At 52.6% G+C, this 18708-nt stretch overlaps 1 protein-coding gene across 12 annotated transcripts in view; it reads left to right on the top strand.

The window, feature by feature from the left end:
• ADGRG5 (adhesion G protein-coupled receptor G5) overlaps positions 1–9830 on the top strand; it is a 32287-nt gene extending 22457 nt beyond the window's left edge. For all 12 annotated transcript variants that reach the window (XM_047789701.1, XM_047789704.1, XM_047789699.1 and 9 more), the window contains 6 exons: positions 1102–1254; positions 1993–2114; positions 2380–2639; positions 3500–3617; positions 7373–7650; positions 8015–9830. In XM_047789701.1, the coding sequence (XP_047645657.1) occupies positions 1102–1254; positions 1993–2114; positions 2380–2639; positions 3500–3617; positions 7373–7650; positions 8015–8115 (1032 nt within the window). In that variant the 3' untranslated portion in view covers positions 8116–9830. The remainder of the gene's footprint in view (positions 1–1101; positions 1255–1992; positions 2115–2379; positions 2640–3499; positions 3618–7372; positions 7651–8014) is intronic.
• The last annotated feature ends 8878 nt before the right edge of the window (positions 9831–18708 follow it).

Raw genomic sequence — 18708 nt, forward strand, 5'->3', positions numbered from 1 at the left:
CTGGATCCAGGGGCTGATATGATGCCCTAATGGCTTAATCTCCATCTCTCAATAATGATTTCCTGCCTTGACTCTCCATTCTGTAGTAAGAGAGCAGCTGAAGTGCTGGACCTCCTTCCCCTCTTCTCAGAAGGCTCTTTCTTGTCCGTGCAAACCAGGATCCCATAATGGATCCTAAAGGTCCAGCTAAGTCACATGTCCGTTCCTGAACCATCACTGTGCCTGAGTGAATTGGCCAGACCTGGGTCACATAGTTCAGGGAGTGGGCTGGATTCATCTGACCTATTACTGGGGGAGGGGTAGGTCTCAAGGAAAGTACAGATGTTGATGCCGAAAGAAGGAAGAAGGGCTGCCGGGTGGGCACAAGCCCCGATGGCATTCCTGGAAAGCCCAGAGCCTCTCCACTCTGGCCCTATCTTCCATCAGCCTCATCAGGACCGCTCTGCACTCCCAATTTCCCCATCAACCTTTCCTTTCATTCTTCTGGGCCTTTGCCTTTGGGTTCCTTTTACCTAGTATGTCCTTGCTCCACTCCTGTTGAATCCCATGTGTCCTCCAAGGTCTCAGTGCCTCAGTTATCCTTCTCTTCTCAAGACTCCTCTTCCCTTTCTCCGTGGCCTTCCCTGTGACATTTCCCTCATCCTTCCACCTACGTGGCTTGGCGTCAGGGTTGTCTGTTGATGACTCTCTCTCTTCCCTACTGGGATGGGTCTGGACTGTCATTGTTCCCCATGGGGAGGAGCAGAAGGGGGACAGTTGATTATAGAGTACCTACTGTATAGGCCAGAGCTGGGCACTCGAGATTCCTCACCGCCTTTGATTATTCCACCATCCTCGTGACTTGGGTATAAGTGATCCCATTTTGCAGATGAGTAAACTGAGGCTCAGAGAACCCCTGCGATTTTCCCACGTCACTCTCAGACCTATGGTGGAGGTGCAGTTGGAGTCTGAGTCTGTCTGATGCCAAAGCCTGGCCAGTGCCTGGTAAAATGTTGACAGGGGTACAGCTGCGTCATCTCTGGCCTCCACAATTTCCAGACCCTGATCCATAGCCCTCCCCTGCACCCCTCGGCTGCACCCAACTCTAGCATCTCCCCTTAGGAAAGCTACACGGTGACATGTGTCTTCTGGAAGGAGGGAGCCAGCAAGGACTACTGGGGGGCCTGGAGCCCTGAGGGCTGTCTCACAGAGCAGCCTTCACCTTCCCAGGTGCTCTGCCGCTGCAACCACCTCACCTATTTTGCTGTTCTCATGGTATGTGTGTATCCAGCCTGGCTGAGGGTGGTCAGAGCTGCAGAGGGCCCCCTATCCAGGACAGAGGAGAAAGGCAAAAGCTATTGCAAGGGACAGAAAAATCCAACTCAAATGGCCTTGAGGGAAAAAAAGAGAAACTTATGGGTTCATGTTTCTGAAAAGACTGGGTTAGGCTTCAGGTATGGCCTGATCCAGGGGCTCCATAGCACCAAGATAGGACTCTATTTCAGTCTCTCAGTTGTACTTGTTTTGTGCTAGCTTAGCTCTCAGCTGGGATCTCCCCATGGGAGAATAACATGGCTAGAGTTTCAAGTTCATGTCCTACTAGCTTTCAGGCCAGTAAGAATGAGAGCTCTCTTACCCAGTTCTGCCAGCCAAGGTCTTGGAACTAAGTCACATAGGCCTAGAGTGTGTCACCTGTCTATCCCTTAAGCGGTCACTGTGGGCAAGAGGAGGAAGGGCTCTGATAGGCCAGGCCCGGCGAACCTGACCTCACACAGTGGGAGAAGTGGAGGGTCCACCCATGTGCATAGAGAGTGAGGGAGGGGAGGAAGGGGAATGGGAATTGGGAGCTGGGAGTTGGGAGGCAGGCCACTGGGTCTGCCATAGCTGTTTTTAAGCCAGGACCATGGCTAGGATTGTAGTGCAGGGGGACTGGGAACTGAGGTCCTGGAAGCTCGCTTTGATTCAGGCAGGGGAGGGCATTTCCATGCTTCTGACCCCACTTCTTTCCCACAGCAACTCTCCCCAGCCCCGGTCCCTGCCACGTTGCTGGCACCCCTCCTGTACATCTCCCTGGTGGGCTGCAGCATCTCCATCGTGGCCTCGCTGCTCACTGTCCTGCTGCAGTTCCATGCCAGGTAGTCCCCTGCCCTCGTGCCAGGCCCGCCCACTCACTGCTGCTCAGCACCCCTCCTTCTCTCCTCCTGGGGCCCCCAGAATCAGGTGGGCTTTTCTAGAGGGCAGAGGGCAAGAGGCGGGAGGCCCACTTCACTGTGCGAGTGGCAGCTATTGGGTCCCAGCCCCTCTCGACCCCTGTGTCCCGGTCACTGTGGGTCTCTGAGCCCAGTGGGTGATGCTGCCTGGTGATGTCCAGGTCACTGGGAGCGATGCTTCCACCCCCAGGAAGCAGAGTGACTCCACAACACGCATCCACATGAACCTAAACTCCTCCGTGCTGCTCCTCAACGTCGCCTTCCTGCTGAGCCCGGTGTGGGCCGTGCCCGGGTCAGCATGCACGGTGCTGGGCGCCACCCTGCACTACACGCTGCTCAGCTGCCTCACCTGGATGGCCATCGAAGGCTTCAACCTCTACCTCCTGCTTGGGCGCGTCTACAACATCTACTTCCGCCGATACGTGCTCAAGCTCTGCGCCGTGGGCTGGGGTGAGCGCTCTCTCTCCCCCCCTACCTGTGTCCTGAATTCCTGTCCTTATCTTTCTCCTCCACGGCTGTGACCACTGGTCATCATCCCTGCAACGCCCACCACCTCCTCCTATACCCCTCTTCTCTTCTTTCTTTTTTGCCTTTTTAGGGCCACACCCACAGCGTATGGACGTTCCCAGGCTAGGGGTCGAATCAGAGCTGCAGCTGCTGGCCTGCACCACAGCCACAGCGATGTGGGCTCCGAGCCGCATCTGTGACCTCCACCATAGCCCATGGCAATGCTGGATCCTTAACCCGCTGAGGGAGGCCAGGGATCCAACCTGCATCCCCGTGGATCTTAGTGGGGTTCGTTAACCAACCACTGAGCCACGAAGGGAACTCCCAACATCACTCTTATCACCACTTCCACCTCCAGTTCTTCCATCGTCATCACCTCCAGGACCACTGTCACCTCCACCTCCAGCACCAGCACCATCCTCATCCTTGGCTTCACCACTGTCTCAGGTGCCACTGTCGTTGGCATCTCTATCACCATCCTAGCCCCTTTCTTGACTATCTGTTTCTTCACCAGTTTCCAAACCTTCTCTTCCGTTACTGCCCAGCCACCACCTCCCAGTGTGACCACTACTGTTGCCGCTCCCATCCCACACTTGAGCCCTCATGCATGTGAGCCTTCTCGAAGAGCTCCAGACTGATTGCTCTGAGGCTGGACCCTGGGACAGCAAGTGGGGGCATGGAACAGTCTCTCCCCCACCCCCCACTCGCCCAGTAGACTTCTCTTGTAGCAGCCCTGGAAACCCCACAGCCAGCCCATCTCTGGGGTCTCCTGACAGATACCGAGCCTCTGTCCCACTCCTTAGGGGTCCCGGCCTTCCTGGTGCTGCTGCTTCTTGCCACCAACAGCTCAGTTTATGGACCCCACAGGATCCCACTCTCCGATAGCCAGAGAAATGGCACGGGCTTCCAGAACATGTCCATGTAAGTGCTCCTGGGGCTGCGGCGGGCCCCCTGGCTCTGGCAGCAGGGCCACTCAGCCTTGGGGCTCAAGACAGGTGGTCCTGGAACAGGAGGGTGCTGGCAGCGGAGCGGGGTGGGGTCACGGCTTAGACAGGGCGTGGTGTCCAGGGGGCTTTACCACGCCCCTTCTGCTGGATCCCCAGGGTCTCCTATGGGGCAGAGGCCACCTCTAGGAAGCTGACTCCAGCGCCGCCCGCCTGCACAGGGGCCTCCAGGGCCAGGCCAGGGCAGGGGAGCCTCTGCCTCCTGGCAGTGCGCAGCCGTCGGCCAGCCCTGCTGTGGCTCTCAGCCCTGTGGCGGAGCTCAGCCTGCGCCCGGCTCTTCTCCCTCCCACCGCCTTGCTTTGCTGTCTCAGGCTCTGGCTCCCCCTGGCCTGAGCCTGGCGTGGCACTGCCAGCCCTCAAAGTCTCCCAGTCAGAGAGTGTTGTGGGGACTGGGACACCCCAGGGACCAGGCTCAGCATGGCTGGGGGAGGGCGGCCTGTGGGGGGTCTCAGGGGCAGAGACTCGGCTTGTCCCCCGTGCCCTAGGACATTAACCTTCTTGTTATGAAATGTTCTTAACAGCCAACATGGAATAGCTTAATAACCCCTGTAGACCCATCACCAGCAGCTGGCCATCTGGCCATTTTTCGTCTCCTGGCTGATGTAAGCGCAGGACAGCTGAGGACAGACTCTGTGGCAGGCCTGGGCGTTAGCCTGTTTAATCCTCACAGCCAGGAGCAGGTGCTATTGTCAGCCCTTGTTGACAGTTAGGGAAACTGAGGCACAGGCAGCCGAAGAACCCTGCCCGAGAGGACTCAGCTGGGCAAGGCCGAGCTGGGACTCAGTCCCAGGCAGGGCGGCTCCAGAGCCTGGCCCCCAGCCACTGCCTGAGCCAGCCTCTGGGCAGCGAGGGCTCTGGGCACTGAGGGGAGCTGGTTAATTCCTCTCGCTTGAGGGTTGGGTTGGTTTCTCTGAGGAAGTGTGACTTAGGACTCTTTAAGCATCTGTTTCATTATATAATATGTGACATGGACAAAAGACTTGCAGGGACACTTCCACGGGGCAGGAAGCACATTAATGCAGGGACATTCCGAGCTCCCCCCCTGAGAAGCAGCTTCGTGTCTTCCTCGCCTCTTTCTCTCCCCTGTTACTCTGCATTGTGTGACTTTTATTCTCCTGCATTAAGAAAACCTTTACCACGTGTATGCATGCTTTAAAATTTTTTTTAGATGAAATCTTAGTAATTAATTAGATATTCAATATTGGCTTGCTAGATTTTCTCTTTTTTTTTTGATCTTTTTGCCATTTCTTGGGCCGCTCCTGCGGCATATGGAGGTTCCTAGGCTAGGGGTTGAATCGGAGCTGTAGCCGCTGGCCTACACCACAGCCATGGCCACATGGAATCTGAGCTGCGTCTGGAACCTACACCACAGCTCACGGCAACGCCAGATCATTAACCCACGGAGCAAGGGCAGGGATCGATCCCCCAAGCTCATGGTTCCTAGTCGGATTTGTTAACCACTGCGCCACGATGGGAAATCCTAAAATTTTTTTTTAATTAAAAATTTGGGAGTTCCCGTCGTGGCGCAGTGGTTAACGAATCCGACTAGGAACCATGAGGTTTCGAGTTCGATCCCTGCCCTTGCTCAATGGGTTAACGATCCGGCGTTGCCGTGAGCTGTGGTGTAGGTTGCAGATGCGGCTCGGATCCCGCGTTGCTGTGGCTCTGGCGTAGGCTGGTGGCTACAGCTCCGATTCAACCCCTAGCCTGGGAACCTCCATATGCCGTGGGAGCAGCCCAAGAAATAGCAACAACAACAACAACAAAAAAGAGACAAAAGACAAAAAAAAATTTGTTTGATGTGTAATTGACAGGCAACACTCTATTTGTTTCAGGTGTACCACCTAATGATTTGATATTTGTTTATATTGCAAAATGACCACAATAAGCCTAGTTAACATCTGTCACCACAGTTACCGAATTTGTTTCTCTCCTGATGAGAGCTTTGAAGATCTACTCTCTTAGCAACTTTCAAATATGCAATACAGTTTTATCAGCTGCAGTCACCACACTGTACAGTTCATCCCCAGGACTTATTTATTTTGTAACTGCAAGTTTGTGCCTTTTGACTCATTTACCCATTTTGTACTTCCCTCCCCACCCTGCCCTGGCAACCACCAATTTGTTCTTTGTATCTATGAGCTTGTTGTTTTGTTTGTAGTAAGTGAGGTAATACAGTATTCATCTGTCTTTGTCCAACTTACTTTGCTTAGCATAATGCCCTCAAGCTCCATCCATGTTGTCACAAGTGGCAAGACTTCCTTTCGTGGCTGAATAAAATTCCATTGTGTGTTTATATACCACATCTTCTTTAACAGCAAGTTAAAAAAAAATACCTTGAGGAGTTCCCAATGCGGCTCAGCAGAAATGAATCTGACTAGCATCCATGAGCATACAAGTTCAATCCCTGGCCTTGCTCAGTGGGTTAAGGATCTGGTGTTGCTGTGAGCTGTGGTGTAGGTCAAAGACGTGGCTCGGATCCCTAGTTGCTGTGGCATGGGCCAGCAGCTGCAGCTCCAATTTGACTCCTAGCCTGGGAACCTCTATATGCCATGGGTGTGGCCCTAAAAAAAAAAAGGACAAAAACATACCTTGAAACTAACTCCAATGCCCACTGACAGGACTGTATTAATACATGTGACAGAGCCACTCCCGCTAGGCGATCATCTGCAATGATCCACCACCACACTCATCCACTTGGATGAATCCCCAAAATAATATATATATATATACATTTTTTTTGGTCTTTTTGTCTTTTCAGGGCCACACCCGTGGCATATGGAGGTTCCTAGGCTAGGGGTCTAATCGGAGCTGTAGCTGCCGGCCTACGCCACAGCCACAGCAACACCGGATCCGAATTGCATCTTCAACCTACACCACAGCTCACAGCAACACCAGATCCCACCATTGACTCCTAACTAGTGTGTGTGGTTCCGGCCAGAGCCTCATCTCCTTAACTGTAGGATGAGGATGATTATGCGCCCGCCTCACGGGGTCATCACGGGGCTGGAAGGGCTAATTCACGGCAATCACGTCACCTGACTGGGTAAAAGGCAGCACCTGCTTTGAAGGTGTCTCGGGGAAGCCAAGGGCATGAAGCCCTCACAGAGGGTCTAGGACCAGGGCTGGGGCAACTGCCAGGCGTCTCTCTGGCTCTTTCCTCCACCCTTGGTGTCGTTTTCCTGCTGTTGCCTCTGCTTCTCAATCCACACGTGGACAACGGCCCTCACTCAAGGCTCAGGGAAGCGTGGGTGTCCTGGGGCCTTTGCACAAAGATGAGGAGGAGATGGTGATGACTGTGTGTGGGTGGAGGGACACGTTTCCAGGAAAGAGGACCAATAATCCACCCAACACAGTGCAAATCGATAGTCAGACTGGCTGCGGAGGGGGGGGAGGGTTCAAGTTCAAGGAAGAGGAGGAAGTGTGCAGGTGGGTAAAAGCATGGAGGCGGGAGAGAGACTGTGGGGCTGCAAAGGAGGCTGTAGACAGGGGTGCGAGGGGGCAGGTAGGTCCAATCGTGGTGGCCTGGCTGCCGGAGCTGCCCGGGACTTCACCATGGGTGCGGTCAGATGGGAGACCACGGGTCTGAGCCAGGAGACCGGCCCGGGTTCAAGAGGCATTCTGGAGGCCCGGGAGCCGCACCAACCTCGGCGCTTCACCCCTCCCCCGCAGATGCTGGGTGCGGAACCCCGGCGTGCACAGTGTCCTGGTCATGGGCTATGGTGGCCTCATGTCCCTTTTCAACCTGGTGGTGCTGGTCTGGGCACTGCGGGTCCTGCGCAGACTGCGGGTGCAGGAGAAGGCGCCGGGCCCCCGGGCCTGCCGGGACACAGTCACCGTGCTGGGCCTCACCGTGCTGCTGGGCACCACCTGGGCCTTGGCCTTCTTCTCCTTTGGCGTCTTCCTGCTGCCCCAGCTCTTCCTCTTCACCATCTTCAACTCGTTCTACGGTAGGACCTGTGGGTGGCATGGACGGAAGCCCAGGGGGTCGTGTACGGCTGGGTCATGTTTCCTGCTGAAGGGCTGCAGGTTGAGGGGGTGAGTCAGGGGCTGAAATCTAGCCCCGACAAGCTGGTTTGGAGCTACGTCCACCCACAGGAAGGGGTGCCACCTTGTAATTGGCACAAAGGCAGCCTGAGGGCCAGTGGTGGCTGGACCTCCAGCCCCTCCGCCCTGCCCCTCTGGCCTCATAGGAAGGGATTCTAAGAACTCTTCCTGGGCCTCAGGGAGGCCCAAGCCAGCCCAACCAAGGAGGTGCCTGGATTCTGGGGGAGGCCCCGTGCTGCTTCCCCTGACTAGTCTTTTGCTTCGCAGGTTTCTTCCTCTTCCTGTGGTTCTGCTCCCAGAGGTGCCGCTCAGAGGCGGAGGCGGAGGCGGAGATGGAGGCATTCAGCTCCTCCCAGGCGATGCAGTAAGCTGGACTGTCTGGACCTCCTGGCCTGGAACCTGCAGCGTCTCTTACTGCCTGCAGCCCGAGGCCCCGGCTTCTTCCAGACAAGGTGGCAGGCTAGCTGCTGGACACCAGAGGCCACTGTCACCTCCAAGGGGGGCTTTTCCACCTCTGCGGCTCCCCAGGCCCAGAGGGTAGGGGTTGCTCTGTCTCCCCTGGAATTCTGCTCCGGGGCAGGTCCAGTCCCACCTGGGGGCAGTAGACTTTCCCCTGATGCCTGGGCCCACCTGGCCAGGCGTGTGGCCAGAGGGTTGGCCTGGGAGTCAGGAGGTCACATTTCAACGCCTAGCTCTGAGTCTCACTGTCTGACCTTGGGCCTATCATTTCTCACTTGGTTCCATATCTGTGACATGGGGGCAGATGGCTCTGGTCCTGCCTAACCCCAGAGCTTTGTGCAGATTGAACGGGACCAGGCAGGAAGGGATCAGAGTGGGGCGGGATTCCACCTGGCCTGGCCCTGTTCCCTCCACCTGCCTGCTGGGGGCAGGGTCTTGTCCAGCTGGTCCTAGAAACGCCTGCTGGGCCCTGCCTCCTTCCTCCAGGAGAGGGTCAGCCCTGGTGGCGGGTCCCCAGCCCAGGGTCTGAGATCTCACTAGCCTGTACTCGAGGCCTCTTTTCCTTTAGCCCCCAAAGTATGACTCTAACTCCAAGCCCATCTTTCCCAAAGATCAGTAAGTCCTGTCCTTCCCAGAAGCTGCTCCTCTGGTGCTTGCAAGACCCACAAAGGCCATTTAGACCAGAGGCGGCGGGGGCTATAGGACTTCCCGGAGGTGGGAGGGGAGCACCTATTTCCCCTCTGTCTGAGCTCCAGTGACCTGGCTATTGGTGACTGGGCAGGACCGAATGTCGCCTGGCAGGCGTGAAGGTGTGGGTTCTGTTCTCTCGGAGCTGGTGGGCACCTCAAGTATTTATAAGTTGGTATGAATTTTACACGTCTTTTGTCAGCCCTCCCCGTTCACTTCCTGTTTGTTATGTTGGCTTTCACATAGCCGGTCGCCGTTGTAGAGACTCACCATGGCCCTTGACCTGTCCTGTCAGACCCAGTGGGAAGCTCCCTCAGGAAGCCAGCGCCCTTTTGGGGCTGCACACCAGGCGGCGCTGTTGGCCCATGTCAGAAGCCACTGGGTCCAACACCATGTCTGGAGATGCTGTGATCACCTGCCTGTGTGTGTAGACATGACGCCCCAGATGGAGAGGTCCTGCCTACAGGACTGCCTGCTGAGTGGCTGGCAGCAGGAACGCCAGCACTGTCTGCACAGCCATTTCTCTCTTTCCCGATGCAGCCCCCACGCTGACTCTTGGTGCCTTGTGCTCTGGGCGTATCTGGTACTAGAGCAAAGGCTGGGATAGGTCCCCAGGGGCGCACTCCAGGCCCTCAGACAGATTTTAATGACTTTGAACATCACAGGGAAGGAATTGGAGCTGGATCATTTTCTCCCAAGGGGCTCCTCTGCCCTGTGTTCATTCCTTGATAGGAATAGCCCTTCGCCAGGTGGTGAGTGGTACGGGCTCTGGAGCCAGACTGCCTTGGATCAAATGCCAGCTCTGTCACTTGTTAGCTGTATGACAGTGAACAAGCCTGTCTACCTCTCTGTGCCTGAGTTTTCCCATCTTGTAAAATAGAGGTAATGGGACTACCTGTTTTAAAGGTTAATAAAACAATTCGTATACAGAGGCGTAGCAGAGGGTAAGCGCTCAGTAAATGGCGGTTGTTATCATTAGCTATTTGCCGTTATTATTAACAGTGTCAACGGAGTCTCAGAGGCCGACCTGTCTAAGCTCCAGGCCCAGGTCATCACTGGGCACATCCTGCTGTCTCTCGGCTTTGCCACTTCCTCTCCCACTTTCCCTAGAGCTCCAGTCTTGCTGGCCTTTGGTCATTTCAAGGACACCTCCCATACGGTGCTGCATCCAGGCCATTGCCACCTGTCCCCCTATCCCTCCTTTCCCCAATTCTCTGATCTCTTTAAATGCCCAGTGGCTCAGTTATCGTGTCTCCCATGAACTCTCTCCAATTTGCCCACAGAGAAGGTCTCTTTCCCACTAGGAATCCTGGCAGAGTGTCCCCCCACCTCTATCGGGGTGATGGAGCCCCCGGCGAGCTCCCTTAATTTGGGTATCCCTGGCTTGTGCCAGGCTCCCCAGGCCTTGGGGGGGCCCCATGATGATGCCGGGGATCACGGGACCCTCCAGCCTCTTTTAGGAAATCCAGGGAGCGGTGACCCAGTGAAGCAGGGCCTTGCTGGGACCCCACCCCAACCTGCACCCCAGCCCAGACCTGGCCTGTTCGATCTTACCAAGCTCAGGGCTGCCCAAGGGAGGATGTGGCCACAGTGACACAGAATGAGTCTGGTCATTCCCAGAAGCGGCCCCAGGCATGTGGCCCTGAGCCCCACTGGGGTCCAGGCTCTGGGCAGGGACCACTTCCTGGCAACGGCCCACCTGGGTGTGGGGGGCAGGGATGAGGGAGACATTGCTGGGTGTTTGTGTCCCCGCCTCCCAGCAGGGTCCTGGCCTTGCCCAGACTGGGCACTGGGCCCAGCTTTCGGGGGAACTTCCAGACTAGCAGGAAGATGGAGTAGGTGGAGTCTGGGGGTCGCTGTTTAGGACCAGAGTCTCCGAGGAGGCACCTGGTGAAGGATGACAAGTAGATGCCAGAAAGGCCACAGACGAGCTGTGTTGTTTTGCTGCTGTCTTCCCAGAAAAGTGTCGTGTGTCCGGCGGGTTGGGGGGGGGGGTGAGGAGCGCTGAAGGCCGGCTGCCAGATAAAGATAAAAGGCGAGATGCCTAAGTGGGTGGACGTACGCTAAGAAGTGTTGACTGTTGGAGTTCCCGTCATGGCTGAGTGGTTAATGAATCCGACTAGGAACCATGAGGTTGCGGGTTCGATCCCTGGCCTTGCTCAGTGGGTTAAGGATCTGGTGTTGCCGTGAGCTGTGTTGTAGGTCACAGATGCGGCTCGGATCCCGCGTTGCTGTGGCTCTGGCATAGGCCAGTGGCTACAGCTCCGATTAGACCCCTAGCCTGGGTACCTCCACATGCTGCGGGAGCGGCCCTAGAAAAGGCAAAAAGACGAAAAAAAAAAGTGTTGGCTGTTGATCTCAACTTCAAATTTCATCCTCTAGATCTCCACTTGCCTATCTTTTCCTTCTCTTTCTTTCTTTCGTGACATCTGGCAACACTGTTAGAAAGGACTATTGGCCGGGGAGTCCGAGGTGTGCACCCTTCGCCCTTCAGATCAATCCAGGGGAGCCCTCTGCCTATGACAGTCTTGCACTCAACTTAGGCCCCTCCTCCAGGGCTCCCCTTGGCAGCCACAGTTGCCACTGAGAGGCTCAAGGGCTCTGCCTTGCGGTGCCCAGATCCAGCCTCCATCTCCCTCAGATCCTCTTCGCAGCACCCGCACCTCCCCGCTCCCCATCAGAGCTTTACTCAGAAGCCGGATACAGGGACTTTTGCATCCTGTGGCCTGACCATGTCCTTCTCTGCTGAAACCCTTCCATACCCCACCCCCCCCTCCTTGGAGTCAACCCCCCCCCCCCCGCCTTGGAGTCAACCCCTTCCGCCAGCAGAGCTGAAAAGGCCCTGAGGTTCCAACCTTGTGCTCCCTTCTCCCCCCTGTCTCCCCCAAGGCCTTCCTCGTCCGCCCTGATCCTGCCACCCTGAAGGACTTCAAGTCCCCTGAACAGTCCGTTCTCACCTCCAGGCCTTGCCACAGGCCGCCTGGAACACTGTCCCTCAGGCCTTTCGTTTGCGGAAAGAGGACAACACAGCCATAGGATCTCGGCTTTGCAGCCTCCCCTGGCCTCCCTGTGTCTGGTCCAGGGAGCTGCCCCCGACCTTCAAAATTTAGGACTGGGCCTTCTCTCGCCTTCACAACGTTGCCTTTCCCTCATGACAGTAGTTCTTTTTCTGTCTTATGACTTTCCATATCCCTGTCTCAGCTGCCAGATCAGGAGAAAACATAGGCAAAAATATTTATGACTTGAGTGAGGCCAAAATTTCTTAGGACATAAAAGCATGCCAAAAATGGGATAAATTAGGCCTCATTAAAATGGAACACTTCTGCTCTTCAAAAAGGCACTCTTAAGAAAATGAAAAGACAAGCCACAAACTGTTAGGAAGAAAATTTGCAAAACATGTATCTGAGAAAGGGCCGGTATCCAGGATATATAAAGAATTCTCACAACTCAGGAATAAGAAAACAACCCAATTAAACATGCACAAAAGATTTGAACAGACACTTCAGCGAAGAAGGGACATGGATGGGGACTGGGCACATGAAGAGACAGATGCTCAACCTCTTTAATCATAAAAGAAATGCAAATTAAAATCACAGTGAGAACATGCTACTTATCTATTAGTGAAAACAAAACAACAACAAACACCTGACTAGACTGGGTACTAATGAGGATATGAAGCAAATTCCTGGTGGGAACGCAAATGCTATCTTGGAAAGTTTGTCCGCCTCTTACAAAGTTACATATTCCTCCCGGCCCAGCAGTCCCACTCCTAGGCATTTCCGCAGAGAAATGAAAGCATGCCCATGCTGACACCTGTATGCACATGTCTTGAAAAATAATCGTTCTCTTGAGATGTAATTCATATACCACAAAGTTAACCCTTTTAAAGTGTACACAAGTTTTATGGTATTTGCAACATTGTGCGACTATGACCATAATCTAATTCCCGAACTTTTTTTTTTCCAATCATTCCAAAAAGAAACCCCCTGCTCCTTAGCAGTAATTTTCCATTCCTCTCTCTTCCCGGACCCTGGCAATTACGAATCTACTGTTTGTCTGTATGGATTTACCTATTGTGGCCAGTGCATGTGAATGGAATTATGCACTATGCACTCTGGTTTCTGGCTTTTTTCACTTAGTGAATGTCCAAGGTCCATTCGTGTTGCAGCATGTATTAAAATTTCATTTTTTTTTAGAGCTGAGTAATATTCCGCTGTGGATATGCCACATTTTTTTATCCATTCATCTACTGATAGCCCTATGGATTGTTTCCACTCTGGATGTTATGGACACAGCTGCTATGAGTATTCAGGTACAAGCTTTTGTGTGGACGTTTAAAACTATTTTTATTGTAGTAAAATAAACCTAACATAAAATTTCACACCCATGGTGGCCACAAAGTAAGTAGTGATAGACACAAAAGAGAAAGGAACTTAAACATTTCACTAGGAAAAATCAGCTAAACCGAAAGGAAGACAATAGTGTAGGAAAAGAGGCATAGAGAAAACAGTACGTGACAGATCTCTCTTTATTAGTAATTAAACGCAAATGGATTAAATTATCCACCCAAAAGACAGAGACTGGCAGAGGGATAAAAACCCATGATCCAGCTACATGCTGTCTGCAAGAGACTCACTTGAGATGGAAAATACAAGCTGGTTGAAAGTGCAAGGATGGAAAAGTAGTCTTTGCAAATGATAACCAAAAGAGAGCAGGGAGAGCTATGCTAATATCAGACAGAATAGACTTATTTTATTCAAAGTGACTTAAAGTGTTTACAAGAGACAAAGAAGGGCATTAAATATATATTAATAAAAGGCTTGATACTGTGAGAAGTTGTGACCATTATAATCATTTGTGCATCTAATGACAGACCATCACAATATTTGCAGTAAAAACTGACAGAATTAGAGGGAGAAACAGGCAGTTCTACAGTAAGAGTTGGCGATTTCAATACCCCACTCATAAGAAGGGTTACAGCAACCAGGCCGAAGCTAAGGAAGGAAATAAAGGACTGATAGTGATGATGATTTGATAGTGATGATGATTTGATAGTGATGATGATGGTTGCACAACTGTCTTTATCAGCACTCACAGAACTTCATTTGTTAAGTGAACTCTGGAGTTCAGGGTTCAGTTCTGGTGCAGGGGGTTAAGAATCAGATTGGAGCAGCTCAGCTTGCTGAGGAGGTGTGAGTTCGACCCCCAGCCCTGCACAGTGGGTTAAAGGATCCGGCGCTGCCACAGCTGTGGCTTGGATTCAGTCCCTGGCTGGGGACTTGCCATATGCCGTGGGTGTGGCCATTAAAAAACTTGAAAACCAAAATAACGTGAATTTTATCATGTGTAAACTCACTTCAACAAATCTGACTTTTAAAAATTGCTAGACTAGGGAGAAACTGACAAATCCTCCAGGAACATGGGATATTTCAATGCTTCTCTTAATTTATTTCTTTTTCGGCCTTGCCTGTGACATACGGAAGTTCCCTGGCCCTGGACTGAATCTGAGCTGCAGCTGCGGCTCCCCAACCCACCATTCGGGCCCAGATTTGAATTGGCACTGCCACTGAGACAATATTGGATCATTAACACACATACCACAGTGGGAACTCTGCTTCTCTTAATTATTGATGACAAAGCTGAGCAAGTTAGCCGAGATATAGATTTGAACAACATAACTAACACGCTTGAAGTAATGGACATGAATTTAATTTTATCTCCTACAATCAGATTCTTCTTCTTCTTCTTTTTTTTTTTTTGTCTTTTTAGGGCCACACCTGCGGCATGTGGAGGTTCCCAGGCTAGGGGTCTAATTGGAGCTACAGCTGCCAGCCTATACCACAGCCACAGCAATGCCAGATCTGAGTCCAGTCTGCAACCTACACCACAGCTCACGGCAATGCCAGATCCTTAACCCACTGAGCAAGGCCAGGGATTGAACCCGAAACCTCGTGGTTCCTAGTTGGATTCGTTTCCGCTGCGCCGTAACGGAAACTCCCAATCAGATTCTTCTTAAGCACATATGAACTCTTTTCAAAAATTGAGAGTAAAGTGGATAGCAAGCTCCAAAAAAAATTTCAAGGAACTATTAGAGCACATTCTTTGACCTCAATGCAGTAGAGCTAGACAGTAATAACAAAAACATAATTTAAAAATTGCCAAATGTTTGGAAATTTTTCACTGGGATAAACCAATTGACCAGAGGAATGGAGAAGAGAGCCTAGATACAGAAGGAAGCTTATGTGGGGAGTTCCCTTTGTGGCTCAGCAGTTAATGAACCTGACTAAGATCCATGAGGTTGTTGGTTCAATCCCTGGCCTCGCTCAGTAGGTTAATGATCCGGCGTTGCTATGAGCTGTGGTGTAGGTCATAGATGCGGCTTGAATCTGGAATGGCTGTGGCTGTGCCACAGGCCAGTGGCTACAGCTTTGATTGGACCCCTAGCCAAGGAACCTCCATATGCATATGGCTCAGGCGCAGCCCTAAAAAGCAAAAAAAAAAAAAAAAAGCATATGTGGAAGGAGGAGGTAAGTGACAGTGGAAGCTGGTGAATCAGAGGGAGAGGGACCACGTGATACTGGGAGCAGGTTACAATTTGCCACAAGTGTGGGGAAAAGCGCACTTGAATTCCTGCCTTAAAGTGTCCTCAAGCATCGGTGCCAGGTGGATTAAGGACTGTTAGGTCAACAAAAGCACATCTTTAATACTGTTTGAAGAAACTATAGGTTAATATCCTTCTGACTTCAGTGTGGGAAATGAATTATTAAAGGAAACATTAGGAAAGTGTTAACTATGATGACAAGATGGATACATCTGACCACATTAAACATAATTTCTGTTCCGCCAGAGATACTTTAAAGGAAGTGAAAAAAACTGTATCCAGGGAAAGAGGTAGGCACGGAGTTGGTGTGAAGACACCCCAGGATCAGGAAGAAAAAAACAACTTAAGAGCAAAGCCATGAGCTGGGATTTCATAAAAGACAAAACAGCTGTGGCCAGAAAAACACAATGGGATCTTAAACTTACAGGTGATCAGGGACACGGACATAGAGACCACAATGAGACGTTATTTTCTACCCATTTGCTTGGTAAAAAAGTCCAACGTCTGATACTACTAAGTGCTGGCCAGGATGTGGAGCAGCAGGCGCCCTCGAAGCTCCTCATAGGAGTGTAAACTGGTTCCAGCACCACGGAAGAACGATCCAGCATTTCTCTAAAGATAACACTGGCACACCTGTGTCTCAGCCAATCCACTCCCAGGATTCAGAGAGGAAGCCCTGCAGGTGTTCCTAGAAATGCATCTCAGCATGTTCATGACAGCACGGCTGTGACCGCAGAAACACTGCAACATGATGAATCCAAGAAGCCCAGTGCTGAGTGACAAAATATCAAATCCCAGAGACTACACATTATTTGATGCCCTTTTTATAGTTTTAAACCAAGCAAACGCAAATAATATCTAAGCATGTATACTACGCTAAGCTATATAGTCAGAGCAAGTGAGTGACAGCCACAAAATTCAAGACATCTCTGGGGAGGGTGAGAGAGGGGGAATGGGAAGGGAGGCTCCAGAATCCAGAATTTAGATTTTACTGGAAGGCAAAGGGGAGCTGGTTTCTGAGAAAAGCGATGTGACTCCATCCAGGTTTTGAAAAACAGTTAAAGTAAGTGTGGGGTCAGGGAATTTGCGACACCTGTGAGTTTTCAGGCTTTTCCTCCCCTTGGCTCCATTTTCTCCTTAATAATGGTGGCGGGGACTATGTGTGCAGTGCTCTCCAGCAGCTCACTTAATTTTCACAGTAACTCTGTGACATAAGTTTGATTAGTATCGTACTTGTCATACCCATGAGGAAATGGAAGCACAGAAATGTTTAGTGACTTGCCCAAGGCCACACAGCTACTCGGTGCTGGAGCTGAGATTCAAATAGGCTTCTGCTTCCTCATCAGAACCGTAAGGAGTAGGGAGCAACCCCACCGGACGGTGAGTTCTGTGGCAGCGACTGTGTGTGCGCGTCTTTGTGCTGTGAACCCACTCAGGACGCTCAGAAAGTCAGCCACAATTACTGTCCCCTCAGGGTCTGTCAGGGAGGCAGGGACCAAGCATAGGAGGGAAGCCGAGACAGTCTGTGTTCAAATCCTGGCTCTGCCACTCCCTCACCCCAGACCTTGGCAAGCCTCTTGGTCTCTCTGAGACTTAGTTTTCTCTCCTGTAAAGTGGGGGCTATCCTAGTTGCTATTTCCAGGGCTGCTGAGAGGGATCAGGGAGAAGGTGTGAGTGGCTTGGCCCGCTGCCCGCATGATAAGCAGTCGCTGTTAGGCCCCTGCTCACAGGCGTCCTCAGCAGCTCTCTAGACAATTTCTAACAGGATTTGGCCAAGAGTATGCCCTTCAGAGTTTGTGAATGCCTGGTCCGGCTGTGAGCTGTGTCTAAGAACGTTTAGATGGGAGCCTCAGCCTAAGGGCCAGACGGTCAGCACCTGGGGTCAAGGTGAAGACGGATTTCTTTCTTTTTTTGGGTTTTTTTTTGCCTTTTCTAGGGCCGCTCTCGCGGCATATGGGAGGTTCCCAGGCTAGGGGTTGAATCGGAGCTGTAGTCACCAGCCCAGCCTACGCCAGAGCCACTGCAACGCCATATCTGAGCCGCGTCTGTGACCTACGACACAGCTCATGGCAACGCCGGATCCTTAACCCACTGAGCAAAGTCAGGGATCAAACCCGCAACCTCATGGTTCCTAGTCGGATTCGTTAACCACTGCGCCACGACGGGAACTCCATGAAGACGGATTTCTTAGCTCCAGGGCCGCCAAGCCAGGCTCTGGGGTGGTCATCCCTATGGTGACCACCAGGGGTCATGATTGGCCACTTCTGCCTTCCTCCCCGGTCCTGCGCCCGTGGACAGCCTGCCCAGGTCAGAGGGGACACCCACGTTCCCACCAACTGTGAGGTCGGACACTTCCAGCAAGAAATGCATTTGAGGCTCTGACTTGGCTTTCCCACCTCTGTTAAAGAAGAACATTGGTAAGTTTTCCCATCCCTCTGTTGGACCGTCCGAAGTCTTACGCTGCTCCTGGAAGAAAAAGGGGGAAAGGGCCTCTGGTTCAGCTTCAGCCCCTCATAGTCACTGCTGATGTCCTCATATTGGAGCCCAGGGGCTCTCTTATTGGCTTGTTCCCTGTTCCTCCCCAGGCTCCCTGGTCCAGGGGATGCTCTGCGGAGAAGCTGGCTGTCACAGGCTCCTCAGACCTTCCTTCCCAGCAACGGGAGCCTCTGGTCTCAGGCAGGTCCTGGATTCACTTCCTCACCCAGGAGCCTGGCTGCAGGAACACACTGGCCCAGAGCCTGTGGGCTTGGCTGCTTCCTTAGGAGGGGCGTTAGGGGAAGGTGAGGGGTGTAACCCAGGCAGGCATGTAGGTTCCTTAACGAGAGGGCGCTTGCAGCTGAGACCTCAGTGTTGAATAGGGTGGGTAGGGGAGACTGGGGGCTGGTAAAGGGAGAAGAGAGGGGGTGCAGACACGTGGGCTCAGGGGGCAGGGTGGCCATGGGAGGGGGAAGAGAGAAACTATAGGGCTAAGAAGGGGCCCATCGTGGAGCTTGGGTAGTAGGGAGATATTGAAGGTGTTTGACCAGGCAGGTTCCCCATCCAAGTGGTGTTTTCAAAGGATCACTCTGGCAGTCAGTGGAGACAAGTTGGAAGGACCTCCAGGGAGGAGTAGCTGTCTCTGGCTGTCCTTGTGTGGACCTGAGATACTGGTGGGCCACCCCACCCCCGGTTGTGCTGACAGTGGGAATGGAGGGAGCGTGAGGCTCTGAGGGGT

This window comes from Phacochoerus africanus, chromosome 8 (assembly GCF_016906955.1).
Source record: "Phacochoerus africanus isolate WHEZ1 chromosome 8, ROS_Pafr_v1, whole genome shotgun sequence".
Classification (NCBI taxonomy): Eukaryota; Metazoa; Chordata; class Mammalia; order Artiodactyla; family Suidae; genus Phacochoerus; species Phacochoerus africanus.